Genomic DNA, 24,332 nt, shown 5'->3' with positions numbered 1-24,332 from the left:
AATACAGTACCTAAGAGAGACTTTAGTTAAAAAGTTGAGATGGAGGGGGAAGGGGGGAGGAGGAGGGGGGATGTGAGGGAGGGAGGGAGAAGAGGTGGGGAGGAGGGGGGGGCAGGGGCGCTCGGCAGGAAAAAGCACTGCCGCGGCAGAACAGGAAGTTCAATTTGATTTGAAGGGTGTGCCTCGAAAATGGACTGCAAACCGCCAGGCAGAATAAAGGGCGGGGCGCAGAGGAAGGGGAGAGACATGGTGTCAGGCTGTCAAATCAGAAATGAATGCAGGAATCAACTGGCCATATCAAGGCAGGCAAAATTCAGACAGGAAAAGGACATGAGGGAGTCAAAAGAGGGAAGGTCCACAAACACAGGGGCATGTGTGGAGCCACAAGTGGCCCAGATAGTCATATAGGAGGTATGAATTCCTCATTGAGGCCATTGCGAAAGGTGTCAAGGCGATGGATCCATCTGGCTTCTTTTGACAAAAAGCTCGTCAGGGCATTGGAAGAGTGGACAACTACGTCAATGATCCACCCGGTAATGTCATCAACTGAATGGTGGAATTCTAGGTAATGACTTACCAATGATGCACTAATGGTCTTGCAGCGAATCCTCGAGCGGTGTTCGCAAATTCTTATTTGGGCAGCACGCATAGTCTGACCCACATACCTGAGGCCGCATGGGCATTCAATGACGTACACTACTTGCTTGCTTTTGAAATTTGTCAGATTACGGAGGATCCATGGTTTACCATTACCCCCAAACTCTTTGGTTTTCCTTGTGAATTTACACACTGTGCAATTGCCACATGCAAAAGGGCCCACAGCACTTCAGAAATTCCATAAACCCACTCTGGGTGCAGGTTTAACAAATCTGGAATGTACAAGGTGCTCTCTTAAGTTCTTACCATCCTTGAAAGCGAATCTGGGCATTGGCTCGTCCTGCAGGCAGAGGAGAGTCAGGGGCCAGTATTTAGAGATTAGTTTCTTAACTTTTAGGGAATGGGTACCATGTGTAATGACACAGGTGATCCTAGGGTGAGCATCAGGAGGTTTTGTTCCTGGTGCCAGTAGTGCTTCCCTGTTGTGAAATCTGGCCCGTTTTTTTGATTTAGATATGATGTGGCGTGGGTATCCTCTCTTGGTCAATCTACTATCTAAATCATGTGCATGTTGGTAAAAATCTTCAATGTCAGAGCAGTTGCGTATAATTCTAAGAAATTTGCGAACGCCGCTCGAGGATTCGCTGCAAGACCATTAGTGCACCATACTTAAGTCATTACCTAGAATTCCACCATTCAGTTGATGACATTACCTGGTGGATCATTGACGTAGTTGTCCACTCTTCCAATGCCCTGACAAGCCTTTTGTCAAAAGAAGCCAGATGGATCCATCGCCTTGACACCTTTCGCAATGGCCTCAATGAGGAATTCATACCTCCTATATGACTCTATCTGGGCCACTTGTGGCTCCACACATGCCCCTGTGTTTATGGACCTGCCTCTTTTGACTCCCTCATGTCCTTTTCCTGTCTGAATTTTGGCTGCCTTGACATCTAGCTCCTCTTTTGTCTTTAGAAATGCTCCTAGAAATTGTTTCATTTGGCTGGCGACTAGACTGGATTTCTTTTCGTTGATGGAGAAGCCCAAAATGAAAATAAGGTCTAGTGTCCTTTGTGTATTTTGTTTGCAAATTTGAGGCGATTCCCTAGTGATTATCCAGTCGTCCAGATAAGATTCTACATGAACAAGCAGGGAGGCGCACAGTGTCTGTCCAAGCTATCACAAAAAATATGAAATTGGGCACTCAAGCGGAACATGTTCCTAACCTCTCAACACGTTCCAGGGGAACTCCGTTCTCTGGCAGATGCTCTAAGCCGATACCCTCTACCAGAAGAACACGAGTGGCAACTAGACAAAGATTTCCTAGACGAATATTCTCAAAATGGGGGGTCATCCCCCATTAGACTTGTTTGCCACAAGCCTAAACGCGCAAAGCCCAGACTTTGCGTCTAGGTTTCCTCAACCAGGGTTCAAGCGGAACGTCCTGTGGCTGAACTGGTCAGGGAAATTTGTTTACCCCCCCAAACCCCACCCCTCCGACACCATTCGTGAGCACCAGGAACAAGTGACTCTAACCCTGGTTACTCCTATGTGGGCGAGACAACCGTGGTTTCCACATCTGCTCAAACTGGCGATGTGCAACCCAATCAAGCTCCCTTGCCCATACAACATGCTAACACACCACAAAGGAGCATCCCTCCACCCTCTGTCTCAATCTATGAACTTGGCAGCCTGGCTCCTGAAGTCCTAGAATTTGGCCACTTAAATCTTTCACAAAGGTCTATGGATATCCTAAAATCGAATGTTCACCAGCTAACATTCTACTTTACATGCTTTACCTACTAGGCTCCGGCCTATTAGTCCACTCCATCAAGGTACACATACTGGCCCCGTCAGCTTACACCACTTCACAAAACAAGGTGTCCTGGTGGCAAGTTACTATTATTAAAGTTTTAATGGAAGGGGTGAAGAGGCTATACCCTCCCATCTATAACCCGCCACCCGGTTGGGATCTTAATGTCGTGCTCTCCAAACTCATGGGTCTGCCCTTTGAGGCAATGCACAAGGCAGCCTAAAACATTTGACTTACAAATCTGCATTCCTAGTAGCCATTACATATCCTAGGTTTTCACTCAAGTTCAAGTTCCATGTTAATAAGTCAATAGACTTTCCCACATTCTTTTGAAATCCATCCAACTCAGCTGAGAAAAGCCTCCATACACTTGATGTACAGAGGGCAGTCTTGTACTATGCGAACAAAACTAAACCCCTAAGGAAAACAACCCAGGTCTTTGTTTCCATGGCACCTGGGAGCGAGGGTGATCACATATAAAAAAAAAAAGCCATCTCCAAATGGATAGTCAAGTGCATACAGCTCTGCTATTCCCTATCCAAAAGAGTTTTACATTTCACTCCCAGGGCTCACTCTACCAGAGATACCGGAGCTGCCTTTGCCTTCATTGCAAGCGTTCCTCGAGACGCCATTTGCAAAGCTGCTACATGGAGTTCCATTCATACGTTCACAAAGCATTATTGCATTAACGTTCACTCTAAAGCAAATTCACAGGTGGGACAAGCAGTTCTGAAACATCTATTTGCCGCTGCACCTTCACATCCCACCTCCTTCTCCAGACACTGCTCGCTAATCTTTGTAGAGCATGTGATCTAAGCAGATCCACAAGCATCAGAAGGGATACATTACTCACCGTAATCGTATCTCTGATGCTTTGATGCTTGTATCTGCTTAGATTCACATGTGTCCACCCTTCCTCCCCTACTGTATTGAAAGGAGCCTAGATGTGTTCTGGTTTATCACGGTTTCTGCTATATCACATCTGTACTTGCGCTGCACTTCATGCAACCTTGTGTCAGAAACAATCTGAGGTGTTGTGGGACCGATTCCTCCTTTGCGAAGCACATGTCTCGTTGATTGTTATTTGATTTCCGGAACACAAATTGGCTTAATCATCCCATCTTGGACAGCAAAGTACCCAGCAGCAATGGCAATATAAAAAATCCTGGCATCTGTAGTAGGACTTTCCGACGCATCGCTCCAAGCGTCAGTGTGTCAACCTAACTACCTTTGTCCCAGCAAGAAAAATCCAGTGAAGCACTTTACCCAGTCAAGCAGGCAACGTTTTTACAGAGTTGCAAGCAGTCTACCGTAGTCTCGACAGTCTTTCCACAGTTGCTGTTTTCTTGTTGCCAGAGTTGCGAGCAGTCTACGGCAGTCTGCGGCACTCTAGGCAGCCCAGGCCGAAATGGCCTCTTCGGCTGCCTTGGATCTTTTCAATCAAGCGCCAGTGCCGACAACCCCGCTTGGCCGCGTTCTACGCAGCCAATATACTCGCTTGGAGCGAATCGACCGACGAAATAAAAAAAGTAAAGAAAACCTCTGTTTCCACCCAAACGCAAGGAAGAGTAAGGGGGGGCTAAACTTATTTCAACTTCCTCCTCCTCCTCCTCACTGCCAAGATGATGTGCACCAGACACCCCCGCTCTTTTGGGTGCAAGGTCTCGGGCTGACGTTGGGGAGGGAAACATCGAGCCTATTGAACCGGACTCGGTGAGGAACAAAGTTTTTGATCAGTCCCTTGACACTATCCAAGCACCTTCGTACGACAATTCGTGGGCGCACTTACCTGTTGGCTCCACAGAAAATGGCACAACGCTGATGACGAACAGCCTGGGAAACACCCCGCTTTCTCCAACACGTAACTATCGCACGACTTCCGATGACCAGCTTGCCTCCGCCGCGGTGAGTGGGACCACATCTAACGACGCCGAAGGGCGCAGCCGGAATGATCCTAGCGGTTTGGTCTTACCGGAGCCACAAAATCCTCCTGACTGGCCCGCTTCCGCCGTGGTCCCGGTCGCGGCGAGTGGGATCACGCCTGACTACGCCGGAGGGCGCCACCGGCAAGACCCCTGCGGCCCAGTCTGGGATGATCAACAGAAATGTTCAGTCGAGTCAAGCGCCCGACAACTTTCTGATAAGCGAAACACTGACACGCCCCTACCACAAGATGGAAACCTGCAAGAAATTCAAGGGGTGTGTGTTAAGTCTGGATCTCCCATTCAAGTTGAATTGCATGCAGATCTTGGCTATACGACAACCCTTGGCGAAAGAGACTGCACCGAATCGTCTACCACTCTATCATCATATCCACCGGCAATGTTACCAACCATAGAGAGAGTGGAAAGTATCCCAACTTCTTCTCCAATGGTGGCCCCTTTTAATACATCGAAGGAAGTAGATTCAATAGTAGATTCTGTGAATCTGCCGGGGACAGAACCCTATGCCCTACACAGACAAACGGCTATAGCTTTATTAAAAAGAAAAGCACTCCACCAGCAGAAACCACGGGAGTCTGGCATTTTAGTCAATACCAACTACTACCAAAGGAAACGGAGAGCATCAGCCAAAAAAATTGAGATTGGGAAAAAGTTACTCTCTAAACCGCTTACATGCCATGCGCTAAAAGACTTTTTTGCCAGGCAGATTAAGAGACAACTGGAGAGAGAAGTCGAACTTTCGGACGCCAAATTATTGAACTGCTGAAACTCCCCCGGATCCTAAACAAAGGAAAACGGGAGTGATTGATTTACCAACTCTACCCTTAATTGATCTACGCCTTTCTCCAGTGAGGGTACTAGAGTCCCAGCGTAACCTGGACCTCTCACAGCTTAATTCATTAAATGGAAGTACACAATCACTTTTGAGATCCCCCGTCGAATCATCTGAAGTCCGACCGCTGGGAACCATCGGTTCGGACCTGGACAAATCCAAGCTATCAAAAATGACTAGGAACGACGACGTACCTCAAAGAACCACCACGAACCAACTCACTCCAAATAAGCAGCATCCAGACATTCAGAGAATCTCCTCCACGCCGGGGAAAGACCAAACTGGTGACTTATCCCCTCCGAAACTAGTCCATGGATCAAAAAACCAGTCTACAGACATGTTTGCAGTGATGTCAGCTATCACGGTGGGCCTGTCCCCATTCGTGAAGCTTTATGAATCGTTCAACGATTCGATGAAAGATCTAGTTGCAATAGCAGCTACCACAAACTCAAAAGTGATCTTTTTGGAAGGCTTCATTACGGCGTCCGAACAAAAAAACAGGGAGCGTGAACATCAGTGGGAGCAAAGAATGGCACATCTAGAAGCCGAATTCAGGAAGGAGGCGGTAGCACCACCAGAGATACCCTGTCCATTTATAAATGTAAATGGACTCATAACCACACAGGAAAAAGTGGACAAAGCGAAGAAGGGTCAATCCATCAGGGAAACACAAACTATGCCCGTAACCGAAACACCAAAAGCAGACGTACATCAGAAAGAATCAAATGGACGTGTAGCTGAATCTACTAGAAAATCGATGCCATCCACAGAGATGAGCAAAAAGGAAAGAAAAAAAAACGGAAACTAAAGTTGCAGAAATCTTCAGCTGGAGCAAGCAAGGAGGGGAGCCGCAACCTAAAAGAAGCCCGCCACAAGCTGAGGCACGAAATTCCCAGAAAGACACAGCGTCTCTAGTAATTGAACCAATAATTGAGGTGGATGACTCTTTCATCCTCCCCAGACTCTTCTCTGATGAACCTGACACAACACTTGGAACCAAAAGATGTTTCAAATACACACCTTACACCACGGAAGCCTCCACCTACAGTGACAACAAATCTCGCCACTTCCTCTCGTACATTGGGCCAAATAAGTGCCCGTCGGCACATCGAATCAAGCTCCACTGTCTGCACCAAAGATGGTCAAAAAACCCTCTGTTGAAGTACGATCAGGAAACTGGCACCATACAGTAATGGCCAAAACGACCGGTGATGACGACAATTCGCAGAAAAGTGACAAAGTGGGCACCGAAATAGTCCCCCAGTCAAACCCAGAATCAAACAAAACATTAAAGGCCCCTGTTACAGGCGTGCAAACTACGAGACAAACTCGCCTTTTTAAAATGGAACAACTAGCGTCAGGAAAGAATTTCCTAGTTTTGAACAGAAAAACAGTCCTTACAATACTGGCAAAAGTCCCTAGTTTGACTCACCTGTCTTCTACCAACTTCATCTTAATCGAGCCTTATCATAGACAGAAAAAGGCCAAAGCATATTTACACGTAAAAACCATCCCCAGACATGAGCCAACAAAAGAAACGCTTGAAACTTTAAATCTACTGGGCTTTGGTTTATCAGAATTGCAACTTCCTCAACCTTTGACCTGAACTGGACCAACACTACGAATTCGCCAACCAGAAATTACAAACGATCCTCACAAACGCAACAGAACATTAAGTACCGAAGCCACCATGTAGAATCACGAGACCATCCACGTGATAGACCTAAATATACCCCACGGACCTGGACGAGCAGAGCCCACCACCTCAGACCAGAAGGAGGCCAAAATTGGAAAAAAAACCTGCCTTGGGTCAGACAGAAACTCAGCGGATGATTGCCCGGCAGATCATAAAGACCTGCTGAACCACTCACAACCATGAGCTCCCTCAGGCCCCTGGTCGTGGTTAAGAAAAGTGTTAAAGCCTAATCCGCAAAATTAGCAATTATCCAACAACGACACACGACAGTTAGACAAGTTGTTGTATGCAACCACCGAACCCATTGTCATGACCACTGCCTCCAAGGTGTCAGACCTAGCCCAACATCCTTGGAAGCAGGGTCATGACCCTTATTCCAGGCACAAGCCGGCCCCCGTAGGGGCCTTTTGGACCTTGTCCTGGCGCCAGCGGCGCCAGGCTCATGCTCATAAAGGGACCCAGTCCCGGCACTTGAAGCGCCGGGCTCATATAAAAAGGATTGGTGCTTGGGTGGACTTACCTCCTGCAGACCATGCTGCTTTCCTACCTGCAGGATGAACTCTTCATCCAATCCTGCTGGGACTACTTTAACTGCTGGGTGGGGCCAGCACCACTCCCAAGAATTACATACTGGAACTCTTTTCTTACCTCTGAAAGCTGTGGAAGAAGACGCCTAAGCACTACTGAAGGCTATTTAAACCACACCCGATTGGTTTCACGTGCTTCGCGTTATTCTGCAATAGCAGCAGGACGCTCACCGTGTCGGCTCCAGCTGCTCTTCTTCTTCTGCACCTGAAAACAGGAAAATCTTCAACTTACCTTCCTGAATCCAGCTCCAGCCTTCCGCGACATCTGAAAAGGAAAACGAGAACATTAGAGTAGCACGAGAAAGTACCAGAGCTGCTCTTACCACCTTCCGGCGCCTTCCAAGGCCTCGTGCCGCCATTCTTCGTTCTCCAGCCATCTGCAACTACAAAGAATACAGGTTAGCGATAACTCTGTGGTATCTGCTTACCTGTGCCACGGTCTCCGCGAGCTCCGTTCAGCGCCATTTGTCCGCACCTGTAAAATACAAGAAGGACATTATTAGAGCTCAGGACTCCATTTCTACTCACGCGCCTTAAGTGGTGATACCTGTCCATCCTCCGGCACTATCCTTCGGCATCAGTCTTCATCGCCGATTGCACCGCGACCTGAAAGAAAGGGAAAAAGACTTTTAAAAGTGCATTTAACTTCAGATGAACTTTTTGCTTGCCTGCAAAAACTCCGGACTTCCCCACTTACCGGATCAGCATACCGGACCTGCAAAAGAGGCAAGATTCTGAAAGGACAATAAAAAGACTCATATAAGGCACTCACCGTTCGTGCAGCTAACGACGGTCTTGCCTTCTGGACTCTACCTCCGCAATAAAAGGCTGAACTATCGTCCAGTGAAGTAACTGGCTACAGCGCCCCTGCACAGACGCAGGATGGAGAGCGCCGCTTTTACCTACCTAAGGTGAGCACGTGCGGCCTAGGAGAGTTGTAGGAGTGTCAGGAAGGGGAAAGGGCCGAAACCCCGTCAGGCAGACGTTAACCCCTGTTTCTTCTCTGCCCACAGACATCTCACTCTCCAGATTAAGATCACAGTAAGGAGCTGGCCCTTCCAGGGTGGTGCCAAAGACCTGCGAGTGACTTTGGAAGGTTCGGAGAACGCCCAGACCAGACCCGCGCCTCCGAGGGATTCAGGTGAGCGTTACACCCATCACCCAAACCATTTCCATGTGTTCGTGGAACACAAGAGGCCACGACCATCTGCTAAACACGGAAGCACAAGACTTAGCAAAATTTGATATAATTTGCCTCCAAGAGACTTGGCTGAGGGAAAAACCAATTCTAGATGGCTATACCACCGAAATATCTCCAGCGACAAAGGGCATTTTAGGCAGACCATCGGCAGGCCTTTTGACCTCTATCGGGATTGGATCAGGAATCAATGTTAAGGGAAAGATAGCAGAATCCTATGGCATCCTCGCCCTGCAGACCGAGTGGCGCCATCCAACAACCGGTCCTAAGGGAAACCAAAACTCAAAGTTGGCCATCATCAATACTTATTGGAACCCGCAAAGAACCACAAAAAAGGACTTCTGTGAAGAAATGACCACGCTACTAGACAAGATCACGGCTGAATTGTCCATTGATTACATCATTATTTGTGGCGATCTGAACGCCAAGTGCGTTCATTTTAGCCACTCGGTACTGGCGACAGCAGCAAAAGTAAGAGGAGATCTGTGGTTAGACCTGATGGAAGCCAGAAATGTTCATAACATGGCTATGGTGAAGGGCCAACTTCCCGCTTTCCCGACGTGGGAGCGCGACTCCTCAACAGCCACGCTTGACTACATCTTCATATCTCTCGCTTTACTATCTCACGTCACTACGTTTGATATTTACAAAACGAAAGAAAGCGACCACAACCTTCTAGCCATGACGGTGGAATCCATAAACGCACCGAGACTGAGCTACACACCAGGGGTGGAACTGGCAGCGAACCAAAGGTGGCTTCAGCTTACAGCACTCAACGTTAAAGAAATAACGCAAAGCTACGTTGATTATCAAAAAAATTCCATTAGCAGCATGGAAAGGCCAAACTACTTGCCTCTTCTATTACTCCACACGAAAAAGCAAGAGTCTCAAGCCCACAACAACTGGTCAGCATGAATACGACGATTCTTTAGTGCAAAAACGAAGAGAACTGAGAAAATTCCAACGTGATTATAAAAGAAATACCAACGAAAACGTCAAACAACTGCTGACTGCGGCGACTAGATCTTATAGAACCTGGGTAAGACATCGGAGAGCGGCACTCTATCAGAAAGATGCAGAACAGATGTTAAAAACGCTATCTTCAAAAAGCGTAGGAGACTTCTGGGCATTAATAAAGAACAAAGGCATCCGAAATCATGACAAACTCCTCAATTCGATACCGGAATCATCCTGGACATCTTTCTATTCAGCACATTTTGCCCCAATCTCTGCTACCGTAACTGATGCAATAACCCAAAATGAAGTACCATGGACAAACCTAGCACTTCAAGACCAAATAAAGTCAGCAATCTCAAAATTGAAAACGTCTAGAGCACCGGGGCCTGATGGTCTGACTAATATAGATTTAAAGCAAAACCAAACTGAATGGGCCATCTTGATGATAACAATTTCCGATCACTGCATAGCATCAAGACAAATCCTGAAAACATGGAATGAGGCGGTCATTGTACCCATCTTTAAAAAGGGAAGTAGAGATAACCCGGCGAACTATCGACCGATGGCCCTCCTGGACATCATGGGAAAAATATTCGCGACTCTACTCCTCTCAAAATTTCAAAACTTTGTAAGAACTTCGCCTGCAACCGACCTCTTCCAAACGGGATTCTTGAAAACAGCCTCGACAAGTATAAACATCATGATCTTGAACATCATCAAAGACAATGTAAAAAACGGGGTTCCGAAAGTTTTCCTTGCCTTCATCGACCTATCTCAGGCCTTTGATAAAGTAAGCCGGCAAAAATTGACCAACTGGAACTGTCTTGAGGAAATCCTGAACCCAATAATCGCATTACATACAGATACAACTATGCAAGTCCATCTAAGCTGGCATGGCATGCTATTGGAAGCAGTCAAGGTTGAAAGAGGAGTCAAACAAGGCTGTCCTTTAGCCCCTTCATTGTTCATTGCATTTCTAGGTGATTTTCAATATACGCAAACCCTTGTGAGCATTCCCGCCGAAAGTTGGAAACATTGCAGTCTCTAGGTTACTCTATGCCGACGACATGATCTTGATGGACCAAACCCAAGTCGGTCTCCAGCCCCAGTTGTCAATCTCTGAAAATGACCTAGAAATAAACACAGAGAAATCGAAAGTCTTGGTTTTGGGGAAAAAGCTCTCAAAATCCAAACCGGTTGGCTCCTGGTTCTTAAACAACGTAAAATTCGAAATAGTTACCAACATCAGGTACCGAGGTGTAATGATTGATGAACATAAAACTGAGAACTCGACCATCATGGCTTTGTGGTCCAAAGTCAAAACACTCACCACTCAAACAAGGCTAATTGACAATTAATACCGGCGATCCAGTTCTACAGGCAAAAGGTGGTACCGTCATTAATCTGTGGAATGGACGTGGCACTCAACATTCAGGAGTCAATTTGGCCGAAACTTGAGGGATATCTCTGGAAAGCTGTTCTGGGCTTACCACAATCTGTTTACATCGCAGCCATACGACGCGAGCTTGGTTTACTATCCCTGGCAGCATCCATTGAACAAAGCCAAATGAGAGCTTTGAGGAAAATCATCGACCCAGACTCACTGCCTATCTACAAAACGATTCTAGAAGAACTAAAGCTTGGGCGTTGCAAAGCACTGACCGCCTGGGAAAAAAAACTAACGGCAAAACTACAAGACCTTGCATGCATCCAAGAGGACTTGATCCACAACCCGGAAAAAAATCAAAGTAGCACAAGAAGACTGGATTACTACATGCAAATTAGCAACCGCAAACAAAATTCTTGGTCATCTTCCTCCTCCTACTAACAAACTGAACCTCCCCCTGAACTATTGCATCAAATTCACAAACAAGAATCTCCGGAAATTGTTCATGAGAACAAGATTAAATCTGATGCCAACCCAGGAGATCCGGGCTAGTTGCACTAAATCTGAAAACAAAATCTGCAGACTGTGCAAATCCAGACTCTATAGAAACAGCAAGGCATCTGATTCTGAACATTCCGAAAACCTATTACCTACGGACAGCATTCTTACTTCCACTACTTCAGGACACCCCTCTCAGAGAAGAGCACACTTGGTGGTGTAGACTGATTGCGGGGGGAAAAAACAAAATGGGTTACAGTAGCAGTTAAGATCTTCGACGCCGCCTTAAAAAACATTATCGTCGCCGACCCCGACACCAAAAGCACCTGAGACGGAAACCTGCGAAAGCAACCGAACAGACTTCACAAGCGGTGTAGGCAACGAAAGAAGCACTTATGCTACGCCTTTTTTTATACCTTGTAAAAATCATTTCTTTTGGTTAAAATCAAGTAAATAAAAAAATAAAACAATCTGAGGTACCTCGACGCGTGAAGGACCATGAGTACAGTACACGTCCCACTTGGGATAGTATTACTAACACGCCCTGTTGACGTCAGTTTTCAGAATTCAAATACAAATCTTGTATTGCTCTGCAACTACCACTAGATGTCGGACTATGCAGAGCATGTGCAGCTAAGCAGATACAAGCACCAGAAATATTATTACGGTTAGTAATGTATCCCATTTATTGATGGTGAATGTTTTAGTGTTACCCGTGGTTTTTCATTGAGTTGTCTAAGCCATAAATAACTATTTGTATACATTCTGCCTAACTTGTATTAAAAGTGCTCTTTGTGCGCTTAACTGAGCCCTTCACCAATCTCGTGCCCTCCCAAGTCTTGCTGTACAGTCACAATACACAGGTAGTTTGGCTAGACATTATTCTGATGTACAGACAAACGCTAGAGTGGTCTCACGGAATCTTTTTACAGGGCTGATTCTGAAAATCCATATTAACAGTGGGTTACACTGGTGCTCTTGCAGGCAAAGCCCTTCCCAAACAGTCTGTTCATGTCCTCTGCACTTCAGAGTACTGTGATGTTGCTGCGAAATTTGTGTCTGAAGGTTTCTACTCATTTTATCAAAGGTGTGGCAGTACTTCTGCCCTACAGAGAAAGTTATCCCGGTTTTGTACATCTGGCAGGCGATGTGAGCATCCATGCACATGTTTGCCAGGCACTGGATTCCTTGTCTGGGCATGGCAGTTTTGGGTGATGGTTCGTCTGTTTTCTGGTCTAGGTGACGGTTTCCCGCCATCCTACCTCCTCCAGTGTTCTGTACTGCTATCTGGGTCTAAAATGAGGAATCTGTCAGAGGGAAGAACAAAATACTTGCCTCTCTGGAATGTTCTTTCTGATTGAGTCTTTCCTTCCACAGATTCATCACCCTCCCTCCCCCTCATGATGGATACCTTGCTTGCCTCTTGCTGTTCTGCGATTCCCGGGGCTGCTGGCTGCTATGGAAAAGGGTGGAACAGAGGTCATGGGTGTACACGTGGTGGTTGGGGAGTGGGGTGTATAAATATCAAAGATCATAAATCTGTAGGAGGAAGGTCTAGCCTATCGGAGCATCACTCAGGGGTAATTTGTTCATCCCGTATGACTGATGTAGAAGGGGCCCTTTTTACTCTGGATGAAGATATGCCTCTTAGGTTATGATTAGAACACAAAACCCCATACCCACCTCCCTCTCTTCATAGGACATTGTCACCAATGTTGACCCTTTTCCAAGGTAATGCGCCTCTGAAGGTTTCTAGACAACATTAAGTTAGTTTGTGAAATGTTGATGTGAATATATTAAAGGTCTCCTAGCCTTGTAAAGGCAGCCCTGTATGAGTATGATCAAGGCAGCATTATCGCTGTTCAGTGATGGGTTCCTTAAAACATCCATCTGCTAAAATGCCTCTGGAGTAAAACTCATGCAAAAAATATATATCGTTTTTTTCCATGAATATAATGCATCATTCAAAATGCAGAGAAAAACAGCCCTCACACCTTGGTGGTTGCTTATGCATCTAGACATAGTTCCTCTAAGGATTGCTCCCTCATTTTCAGACGGATGTTGAGGATTTCTTTAATATGTGCACTCTTTACTCTTGATGGGCAGAGCTGAAGCAGCATGGGCTCAGTGATCTGGAGCCTGTGCACTGGACAGGAATTATTTGTAGTGTCCTTGAGCCTTCTCAAACAGGTTGGTAGCTTGGAGTGTTTCTGTATATTCTCACAGCTTATCAAAACATGTTTCTTTCAGATCTCGTGCCTGCTGGTGAAGTTAAAAGCCATCCGCAGTAGCCCAGATCCTCAAAAGAGGTAACACATTTTTATGCCTTGTCCGTATTTTCCTGGTGCTTGTTTTTCAGGTGGTGGCAGTTTCCAGAATGTGGTTAGTATTGAGAGCATGTTTAGCTGTGACAAGTGAGGATCTTTTGAGAGGAGTAGAAGGGGGATGGGGTGGTATTTAAACTTTATGTACAGCAGCAGACGGTGACGCTCAGCAATTTAACCCACCTTATGTAGAAATCTGTAACCAGGTCAAGAAGTTGTCGCCAAGGTAATCATTGGGTCATGCTTCCAAGATTAATTTAACAATGCTAGTTGATCACTTGGTCTAGGAACATAGAAGGCTAACCAGACAAAAGCCAGTGCTTGTTATTGAAACCTAAGTCTCTCATTGCATCTGTTTCCATTGACTCTTTTCTCTCCTTCCAGCGTGATTGTCTCCCAATGGACCAGTATGCTGAAGATTGTTGCAGTACACTTAAAGCGAATTGGCCTGTCTTATGCAACAATTGATGGTTCTGTGAACCCCAAAATGAGAATGGACATGGTAGAGGAGTTCAACAGTAACCCCAAAGGTCCACAGGTAATCGGGCAGTCAGATATTTCTGTTTTGAATCTGAGGCTCTCAGATGGTGACACCTAAATCAGGTGCAGGAAAGACGGGGGCTGCTTGTTCGCAAAATCCAGAATCTTCAAAGCACATAGAAGGCCCTCTCCAACTTGCTCACTTAACATGCTAAATATTTAGATTTTCTTTTTTAAAAAAATACTTTTTAATTCATTTTCGTAAACATAAGGTACATTTAGTCATTTAGCATTCCCCAAGTTGCCCCCCTCCCCCTTTCCGCAGAATCCTATCCCTACGTAGTTTCCTTACAAATTTACAATGTCCATTATTCGAATATTGTGGGGACACCATTGTTGCATAGTCATTCAGTAGGTGCTGAATCACCTGCCCCATTTGTCCTTAAACGCCTCCTGGGCCCCCTGTAGGTGTAGGTTACCCATTCGAGGGAAACAAAGTTCCTGACTCTTTGCAGCCATTTGGATATTGTGGGTGCTGACTTTTTCTTCCATTGCTGGGCAATCGACCGCATGCTGCAATTACAAGGATCCCATATCCCCCCCTATCCACACCCTTTCCTGAAGTTGCTCTGTGCCTTGTACCATCTCGCCCAACAGTTTTTTCACTTCCTCCCAGATTTGTTGTTTCTGATGCTTGTTAATCTGCTTAGAATCACATGCTGTGCATATAGTCCAACATCCAGGGGGGCGTGGCCTGGAGCTCATGGTGGATAGAGGCTGAGGCGCCGAGCTCTGGCCGAGACGCCGCATCTCGATCCTTTTTAGCTGGATGCTGACATTCCTCCAACATAGAAATCAGCCACGACAGTGGAGAAACCGAACCCCAGCACGGGACGGCAATTTGGCAGAAGAATCGGAGCTAAGGAACACACGAAAACCTGTTCGTACTGACCTTCCTCCCCCCCTAAACTCCCCGTCTCCGCCTGCACTCAAGATGGCAGCCATCCCATGACACCAGCGCCAGCAGGGAAGTAGAAGCTGGCCGCCTCCACTACAACGCACACACGAGGGAGTGACAGGCGGGGGCCACGGCTGCGGAGAATCACACCCCCTGCGGTGGCACCGACGAACGCGGGGTCCCTTCAAGCCCAGCGACCCAAACTGCACCACGAGCTGCCGCAGTGAGCCGCTCCCGTGAGAAGAGGGCGCCCTGCCCGTAGTACGCTGGGGACCAGCAAAAGACACAGCCGAGAAAAGCCGGGAGCGACCACCCCTGCAACTGCTCAAGCCTGACGGATGTGTGCGAGAGCGTACATCGGAACAAAGACAAGCCCACATCTGCGAGCGACATCGGGTAATCGAAAGGAGGCGCTGGGCCGGGAAAACGAGGGTGCCCTGCCTTCCATCTAACTGCTGAATCGGCAAGCCCTAGAGGGAGAGAAGCCGACAACCCTTAGGTGTGGAGGCCTGGGGGGGCAAGCAAACTAACAGAAGGGCCTCAGAAGCCACCTCTCTGTTCCACGCATCGAAGCACACCAATTACATGCTCAGGGTGCTCCCCCCAGAACTGATCAGGAGGAGGAGGACATTGACCCAGCGCGGTCGTGGGAAACACCAGTCCCCCCGACGTGGGAACTCTCCACGTTGCGGTGCCACAGGGACATTTAGCATGTTTAAACTGAGCGCTGTAGGCGCTGCAAGCCACGAGTGGCTCACATTTCACCAAGAGACCGCAACAGATTGAACCCAACACACTCACCAGACCCCAGGATCCTCCAACTAGACTAACATTAGGAGCTGAAATACACTCCTCCCGAGACAAGCTAAGCACCGCAACACCAAGACTTTACCATGTGCGCCAAAAGCAAAACGAAACCTGCCACAATGGACACTTATGTCACCGCTAAAGCGAAGAACCCAACCAATTCACACCCCTCCACTCCCGAACATACACAGACAAAAGGAGTGGACTCTACCGAGAGTCAATCCCAAGTGCTAGAAGCCATAGCATCACTGCGCACATTCATAGACTCAAAGATGGACGAATTCAGATCTGATATCCAACTTGTGCGTCAGGATGCCTTGAATTTAATGGAAAGAGTGACAAACTCTGAAGCAACTATAAGGGAGACAACGGAAGACACTGTGGAACTGAAGGCCAAGGTTGTGGACCTTGAGAGGAAAGTTGCCATACTTGATGCGAGGGCCGAGGAGGCTGAAGGACGGGCCAGACGGGGCAACATCAGAATACTGGGAGTACCAGAAGGTGACGAAGGCTCGAACCCAACAGCATACGTAGAGTCCCTGCTACAACAGGAAATAGGCGCCGAAAAACGTACACAAGGATTCGCAGTAGAAGGGTCACACAGGTCCCTCCAAAAGAACCCCCCTCACCCTGGCTCACATCCTCGCCCTATAATCGCCAAAATACTCAATTTCCAGGACAGAGAAACCATCCTCAGATATTCCAGGGAGGGGGGCCCCCCATAGAACGCGGCAACTCCAAAATAACAATTTATCCAGATTATACCCCAAAGGTACAAAGGGAGAGAAACTCATTTGTGCCGATTAAGGCCAGGCTCTGGCAATTAAACCTGAAATATATGCTGCTCTACCCATCAAGGTTAAAGGTTATCTTCAAGGGCCGTGCGATCTTCCTAGAGTCCCCAGCAGCTGCCAATATGTGGATGGAAGACAATAACCTCGCTGAAGGCGGAGACGCCCACCCCAGGGACAAATGAGAAAAATCATGGAACGACGCACATGAAATGCGAGCACCTGCTGAATCACAACCCCAATGTAAACATATGCAATCTGCAACCAGGGAAGTAACTTGCACTACACTTGGCCAAATAGATGCAGCCCTCGCTTGGCCTCACACCAGGCACAGGACTTAACCCCCACGAACAGACCAGGCCAGTTGCCTGACTGACCCCGTTCGAGCCCGATACCCGGATGGGTCTTGACGGCGCAAGAGGGCCTGAGCACTGCAAGAAGAATGCAGTCACTAGGCGCACCAGTTACGTTAAGTGTTTTGTTGGTTATGCAGTCTTCATACCACCACAATCGAAAAGGCAGAGGATAGGACTACCACAGATCCTGAACATAGGCAGAACTGAGTACCGAGAATGGAGACCCACCGACGGGAAACAGAGACCACTGAGTAATGTCAGAATGGGTAGAAACGAAGGACGCACCACTTCATCCCAATGGAGGAACAACTGAAATTGATGACATGCAATGTACGGGGGATGGGCTCATACCTAAGAAGGAATCTGATTCAATCCTATCTCCGCAGAAAGATTTCGATTTCAATGCTACAAGAGACCCACCTATCGGAGGAGGCCTCATCCAAGCTAGCAGAACGATGGGGAGGAATCGGAAAAGGAGCACCCTACTCTAGCTACGCTCGTGGAGTTTTCACTTGGGTGAATCCAAACGTACCATTCCAGTTACTAGGCATGGAGGCCGACAGAGAAGGCAGGTACCTAATGTGGGGAACCATCAAGCACACCGCGGTCTGCCTAGTGAACTTTTACTTTCCACATCATGGAATACCCTCACACCTCAAAACGTTATGCGCTAGAATGGCGGGACCACAGGGAAGGTACCTTCATATGGGGAGGCAATTTCAATTGCGTTAGAAATGGAACCATAGATAGATCAGTACCTCCCCAACATCCACATAACGCTGCCACCCAAGCACTTAATAACACATTGGAACACCTCAACTTGGTGGACATTTGGAGAGAACATCCTAACGAGAGAAGTTATTCAACTCAGCCCCCACACAACATCCACACGAGAATAGATTTGTTCATTGACAGAGAACAAATCTTATTGGCAGACACTACAGCATACTTGGGCAGATCGATCTTTGATCAATCACCATTAATCATGCAATGGAAACTAAGAGGACCCAGACCAACGATTCCGACATGGAGAATGTCCACCGCAGCACTCACTGATCACGAATTCAGAGAAGACCTTGGCACCAAACTAGAGGACTATATAGACAACAACAAAGGCTCTGTAACAACCTGGAGCACGCTATGGGAGGCAATGAAAGTAGTGACGCATGGCGAGGCGATATCAGGAGTGGGAGGTATCCGGAAGCATCTGATGGCGGCACTAGAGGAACGAGAAGTGGAAATAACGCACCTAGAAACCTGCTCTGACGCCACGCCGGAGGTGGAGGTGACTGTGAAAGACCTTCGTGAGGAATGCCGAATAGCCTGGGACAGATTAGCCAAATTCGATTTCACAACGAACACTGCCAGGGCCCACAAGGAAGCTGATAAACCAGGCAGACTACTAGCCTGGTTGTGCAAGCGCGAACAACCGACACCTTCCAACAGAGATCACGGACGAAAGTGGGACAACCCATGTCACAAGAGGACATCAGTAACGCTTTTGCAGAGTTCTACTCCAGACTCTACTCCCACGACAAACAAATACCCAGAGAGGAAATCAAGGCCAACCTGGACGAGATAGGGCTCCCGAAACTATCCGAGGAACAGAGGGAGGCATTAGAAACAGAGATCACCAGAGAGGATGTTACGGAAGCAATCGGATCCCTAGCCACTTGCAAGACTCCAGGTAGTGACGGCCTCCCACCCGAATTCTATAAAGCGTACGAAGCAACTATCACCCCAATACTACACAAGGTTTTTATGGAGGCATACAAGAATGGAATTCTCCCCAACACCATGAAAGAAACGATCATAGTCCCCATGCTTAAGCCGAACAAACCACCCAACGACTGTGACTCCTATCGCCCACTAGCGATGCTGAACTACGATAGTAAGATCCTGACCACTATTCTAGCCAAGAGACTTGCGAAGGTGGTGGGAACCTTAATTCATGACGACCAGAAAGGCTTCGTCCCAGGACGCAACACTACGGCTAACCTGAGAAGGCTTCAGCATATCATGGCGGAAACCCACACAAGAGACGAAGATCTAGCAGTGCTTTCACTCGACGCCATCAAGGCCTTTGATTCCATATTCTGGGAATGGCTGATTTAGGTGCTGAGAGAATTTGGATTTGGGGAAGGCTTCGTGAGATGGATTAAAGTACTCTACAACTCGCCTACGGCAAGAGTGAAAACTGGGGAACGATTTCAAAATCTTGGGCGATACAGCGAGGCACCAGGCAGGGATGCCCATTGTCACCGATGTATAACATCTTAGGCCTGGAACCGATTGCCATCTATTTCAGAAAGCAGTTCTTCGACGCGGTCATAAAACTGGGCAACCAACACTCCAAAATGTCCCTATACGCGGACGACGTGCTCTTATATTTTAAGGACCCACATGTAAATGCACAAGTCATATTAGACGTCCTCGACAACTACGCACTTTACTCAGGGATCAAGTTCAGCAGACTGAAATCCTGTGCATTCCCACTGGCTAGACTCAGGGGCCTGGAAGAAACCGACTTACCGGGTGTGGGGATAAAATGGCAGCCTGAAGTATTCCAATACCTGGGAATCAACATAAAACGCACTCCGGAGCTTACACATCACCATAACACTGAAATAGCAATGAAAGGACTCCGCAAATCCATGAAATTCTGGTCAAAATTACCACTCGCAATGATGGGCAGAGCAGCCATTGTAAAAATGATAATCCTCCCTCGATTTTTGTACTACTTCATAAACATCTGCTACTACATCCGCCCACCCTTTTTCAAGAAGCTGGAAACGCTAATCAGGGATTACCTATGGGGTCCATCCAGGCACAAATTGCCCCTATCAATTCTCACGCTGCGTCACAAAGAAGGTGGGGTGCAACTCCTAGACTTTCAAATGTATTACCTAGCAGCACAGCTCAGCCATGTGACGGGGTGGCTTCAGGCCGAGTCAAACACTGAGTCAGAATTATTAAGACAGATACCCTCCAATCTGTTCCCTAAAGAGACTCTGGAGCCCACTGAAACAGACCCAAGATGTCCCCATGATCGCAAAATTAGACAGACAGATCTGGACCAGAACCTGCTCTATACTGCAATTGAGTCATCCATATTCACCCAACACCCCCATCCTGGCGGATGCAAGCAAAACCGCAACAGACCTCACGTTGGCGAGAAGCTGGGAGAGAGCTGGGATCTACGTATGGGGGACATGTTCGACGATGGCAAATTCAGAGACTTTGAATCAATGCAGATGACAAAGGGACTCACAAGTGGCCAATTCTTGTGGTACCATCGACTCAAACAGATTGATAAGAAAAAATGTGGTGACTGGCCTGAGGAACCCATCCCAGATCCTTTACTACAAGAGATGCACGAACTAGCAGATGGCTGGAAACCGGTGACTTGAAAATGGCTTCTACAGCCGATTGATGGACAGACCCAACCCCAAAAGTGCAGCACTGAAGGACAGGTGGGAAGCTGATCTGGGTGTCACAATGACTGACAAAGAATGGGAAAGAATACTACTCTACCCCAAGGAGGTGTCTAGAAACGCCAGATTCAGGCAGATGCAACTAAATGTCCCTTATAGGGCATATATGACCCCACAGCGGGTGGCCAGCTTCAACAAAAAGGCATTGTCGAAATGCCCCTGGTGTGGCAGCGACGCAGCTGACCTGCTCCATATGTTCTGGACTTGTAGCAAGACGATGAAACTGTGGTCCAAAGTAAAGCAGACCTGCACTGGCGTGGGCATTACGAGATACAAATGGGACCCGAAGGAATGCTTATTAGGAGCCCACCACAGAATGAGCAAGTACAAGCATGTAGTCAAGTTGATGAACATCTCCTGCATCCTTGCAAAAAGAACCATAGCAATGGCTTGGAAGTCCCCTGGGGGTCCGAGATATGAATGCTGGATCAAGGAATTTGTAAAGGTGGACCGAAGCAGAAACCAGAGCTTGGCAAGACGGGGCCAACACTGAAATGGACGACACAAACGCCCTCGAATCATGGAAAGCCCTTCTGCGAGACATACCATTCACCGCGGACCACAAACCCCCCTGAAGTGACCGCCCAAATCAGCACAACGCATAGAAAAGACTTACCCAAACGTCTGGTGATGCCCGACTTGGACCTCTCTCGGCACCTGAACCTTTGCTCTTATATCCCTATCCCTGAATAGATGCTGAAGACACCATAGCGCCAAATGAAGACTGTTTTGTTTAATTGTTTGTTATTATTTGTTAAATGTTATTGTATACAATAATTAGACGTATTGCCAATTCCTAATTTGTCACACGTCAAATAACGTCTATATGACTAAATGCCCCAAAAATATGTTTTAAAAAAAAATAGTCCAACATCCAGTGGTAACCGCAGAGTATTGCATCTTTTCTTTAGAAAATAGAAAGGGGACGTCGACATGGGCGTGCCTGTAACACTATCCCGGACGTGACGTGTACCCAAAATCCCTCACATGTTGAGGTCCCTCAGATTGTTTTTTTCCGCCCAGTTTACTGGTCGCCTTATGCAGAGCTCTTCAAGTGGCATTGCAATATTGTTATTTATCGACCTTTGGTTGTTTTTTCTATTTCTTATTACCGTCACTTCCCTCGACGGCGGTGTTCATGAATCAGCCGAAGCTTGCTGCTGCGGACCTTCGGCGGTTGATCCAGTCGGCGCTGCCGACCACGTGGCTGGGCCTTCTGTCCGGCCTACATAGTAGGGACAGTGGGGTCGGGGTGGACATTTCCTTTTTAAGAATGCCTTTAGCCTCTTTGTTCTCTTGGGTCTGTCTTCACAATCTCATACCTGCACTATGGACAGGACTCCTGTAGATTGTGCCCTTCCTGCAAGGCAGAATTCCTGTTGAAAGACTAACACCTTCAGTGTAATAGGTGTCTTCCTCTCGAACACAACGAGGCGGACTGTTCGGCTTGTAAGCTCTTATGCCCTAAGACTTTAAAAGAGCGCTGCGTGAAGCTCTGGGTGGCCTACGGGATGTCGCAGGCCGAGAGTAATCCCCCTGCCGCCACAGCCACTGAGTGTGACGAAGGGGCTAGTGACTAACGAGGCTCCAATTCGGAAGCCATTGACCATACAGCGGCATGCCCTTGCTCCGCGTCGTCCGTCCCTGGCCCCAATAGGCACGACGCAAGACCTGCTATCGGGAACTGTACAACTCGGCGACAAGCATGCACATTATTCCCACAGAAAACACACAACCCCAGGAACGGCCCGGCAGTACAGTCAAAGCGTTCCAAAGCGCCAACGGGCACACTGGATAGTTCGGCGGTGCCAGCCGATCCTCATGATCGGCAGCAGATCCCGCAACCGCAGCAGCGGCATGCGCCCGGGCAGTTTAAAACAAACTGCGCTACCACCAAAATTCACGTGACCTTCAAGACGCATCAGAAGAAGTAGCCGATGCCGCACAAGGCCCCGGTTGCGCCGAAAACTGTACAACCACCGGCCCAGTCCAAACACCTCCCTGTGGCCGCAAGTATTACCGAGGGCATCACTAAGAGCGTTACAGCTGCAAAACAAATGCAACAGTCGAAAGATTTGTCAAAACCTAAACATAGGCCTAAATACGCTTCCAAATACACGTCACATCTACCAGAGCCTCAAAGTTTTTTCAGAGAGCCCTGTCTCTCTCTTCGACTTTAAGGAAAAAATCTCAGCGTTTTAGAGAGGAGGATCAACAGGAAGAGCCTTTTCCTCCCCTAGACTCCTCTGGTTCCTCCTCATGGACCAGAGAGGGGTGTATGAATAGATTAGAAAAATGTGTAGAGTTCTCTGAGAGGTTTTCCCTCAAACGGCCTTGTGATGAGAGCCCTTATACTCCCATAGCCAAATTTCAGCGGACTATTGATGCCCCTCGGGATGAAGACACTTATGACCTCACTGAGGAGGAGATCCCTCTAGACCAATATATTCAGGATGAATACCCCTTTGGAAATCCTACTGATGATCCGATTGATCCCGCAGAGGGTTGGGATGACGACCAACCAGTCGACATTCAACCTTGGGCTTCACCTAACACTACCCTGGACCCTGACGCCCTGTGCATGGACTCCCCTCCTACCACACCTGCTTGTCAGGCTTCTCCAGTTGATGACCAGATGGCGTTTAACGCAATCCTAAAGAAGGCAGCAGAACACTTCCAGATTGCCATACAGGAAGCTGCGCCAGATTCAGACTTTGTTAAAGACATCCTAAAGGAGAAGCCACCTGCCAGCCAGGCTATCCCGTTGCTGAATTCCATCAAAAGACGCCTGGCTCCTTCGTTATTGACACCTGCTCAAACCAGGGCTGTCAATCCCAGATTCGAGAAGCTGTTTCGCCCTTCCCCTTCTGACCCCCCTCTATATCATGGAACATGCTACTCCATATTCCCTGGTGGTAACAACCAGGAAAACGGCGGGAGTTCCCCTGTCCACAAATGAAGCAAATAAGGAGTGCAAGAGGCGATACGCACTAGGGAAAAGGGTCACGACTGCTGCAGCATTCTCCACCCGCATAGCTAACACCACCACACTGTTGGCTAGCTATTGTGACGTTCAATGGAACATGCTGCAAGAAGGCCTTCAAGAGGTCCCTGAACCGGTGCAGGCTCGCTTGTTTTCCATTGTAGCTGAAGGCAAACCGGTCAATCACAGTATTCTCAGAAATACTTTGGACGCTGCAGAAACAGCAAGCAGGACTTTAGCCCAGGGTACCCTCCTTAAACGGCACGCCTGGTTGAGAAACTCCTATTTTAAGCCAGAAACCCAATCATACTTAATAAACAAGCCGGTGGAGGAAACCAACTTATTCGGGAAAGCCATTGATGAGGCGCTTGAAACAGCTAAGAAGGAACACAACAAGTTTATCAAACCTCAAGTTTCGTATGGTCACTCTGCAGGAAGTGAATCCCCTGCTCATACAGGGGGATTACATGGCAACATTGGACATGAAAGATGCATACCTTCATATTTCAATGTTGCCAACGCACAGAAAATACCTCTGATTCATGATCGAGAACAAGCACTGTCAGTTTAACGTACTGCCCTTCGGCATTGCCTCAGCACCAAGGGCATTAGGTACTGGCAGTGGCAGCAG

General features: G+C 47.7%; 1 protein-coding gene across 3 annotated transcripts in view; it reads left to right on the top strand.

Annotated features, from left to right (window-relative positions):
* Positions 1-24,332, top strand: part of TTF2 (transcription termination factor 2) — a 1,006,608-nt gene that overhangs the window by 856,007 nt on the left and 126,269 nt on the right. For all 3 annotated transcript variants that reach the window (XM_069635774.1, XM_069635772.1, XM_069635773.1), the window contains 2 exons: positions 13,759-13,817; positions 14,217-14,370. In XM_069635774.1, the coding sequence (XP_069491875.1) occupies positions 13,759-13,817; positions 14,217-14,370 (213 nt within the window). The remainder of the gene's footprint in view (positions 1-13,758; positions 13,818-14,216; positions 14,371-24,332) is intronic.

Source organism: Ambystoma mexicanum, chromosome 7p (genome assembly GCF_040938575.1).
Source record: "Ambystoma mexicanum isolate Mex_15411 chromosome 7p, UKY_AmexF1_1, whole genome shotgun sequence".
Taxonomy (NCBI): domain Eukaryota; kingdom Metazoa; phylum Chordata; class Amphibia; order Caudata; family Ambystomatidae; genus Ambystoma; species Ambystoma mexicanum.
The sequence above is the reverse complement of the archived record's forward strand: the minus strand, read 5'-3'. Positions and strand labels throughout refer to the sequence as shown.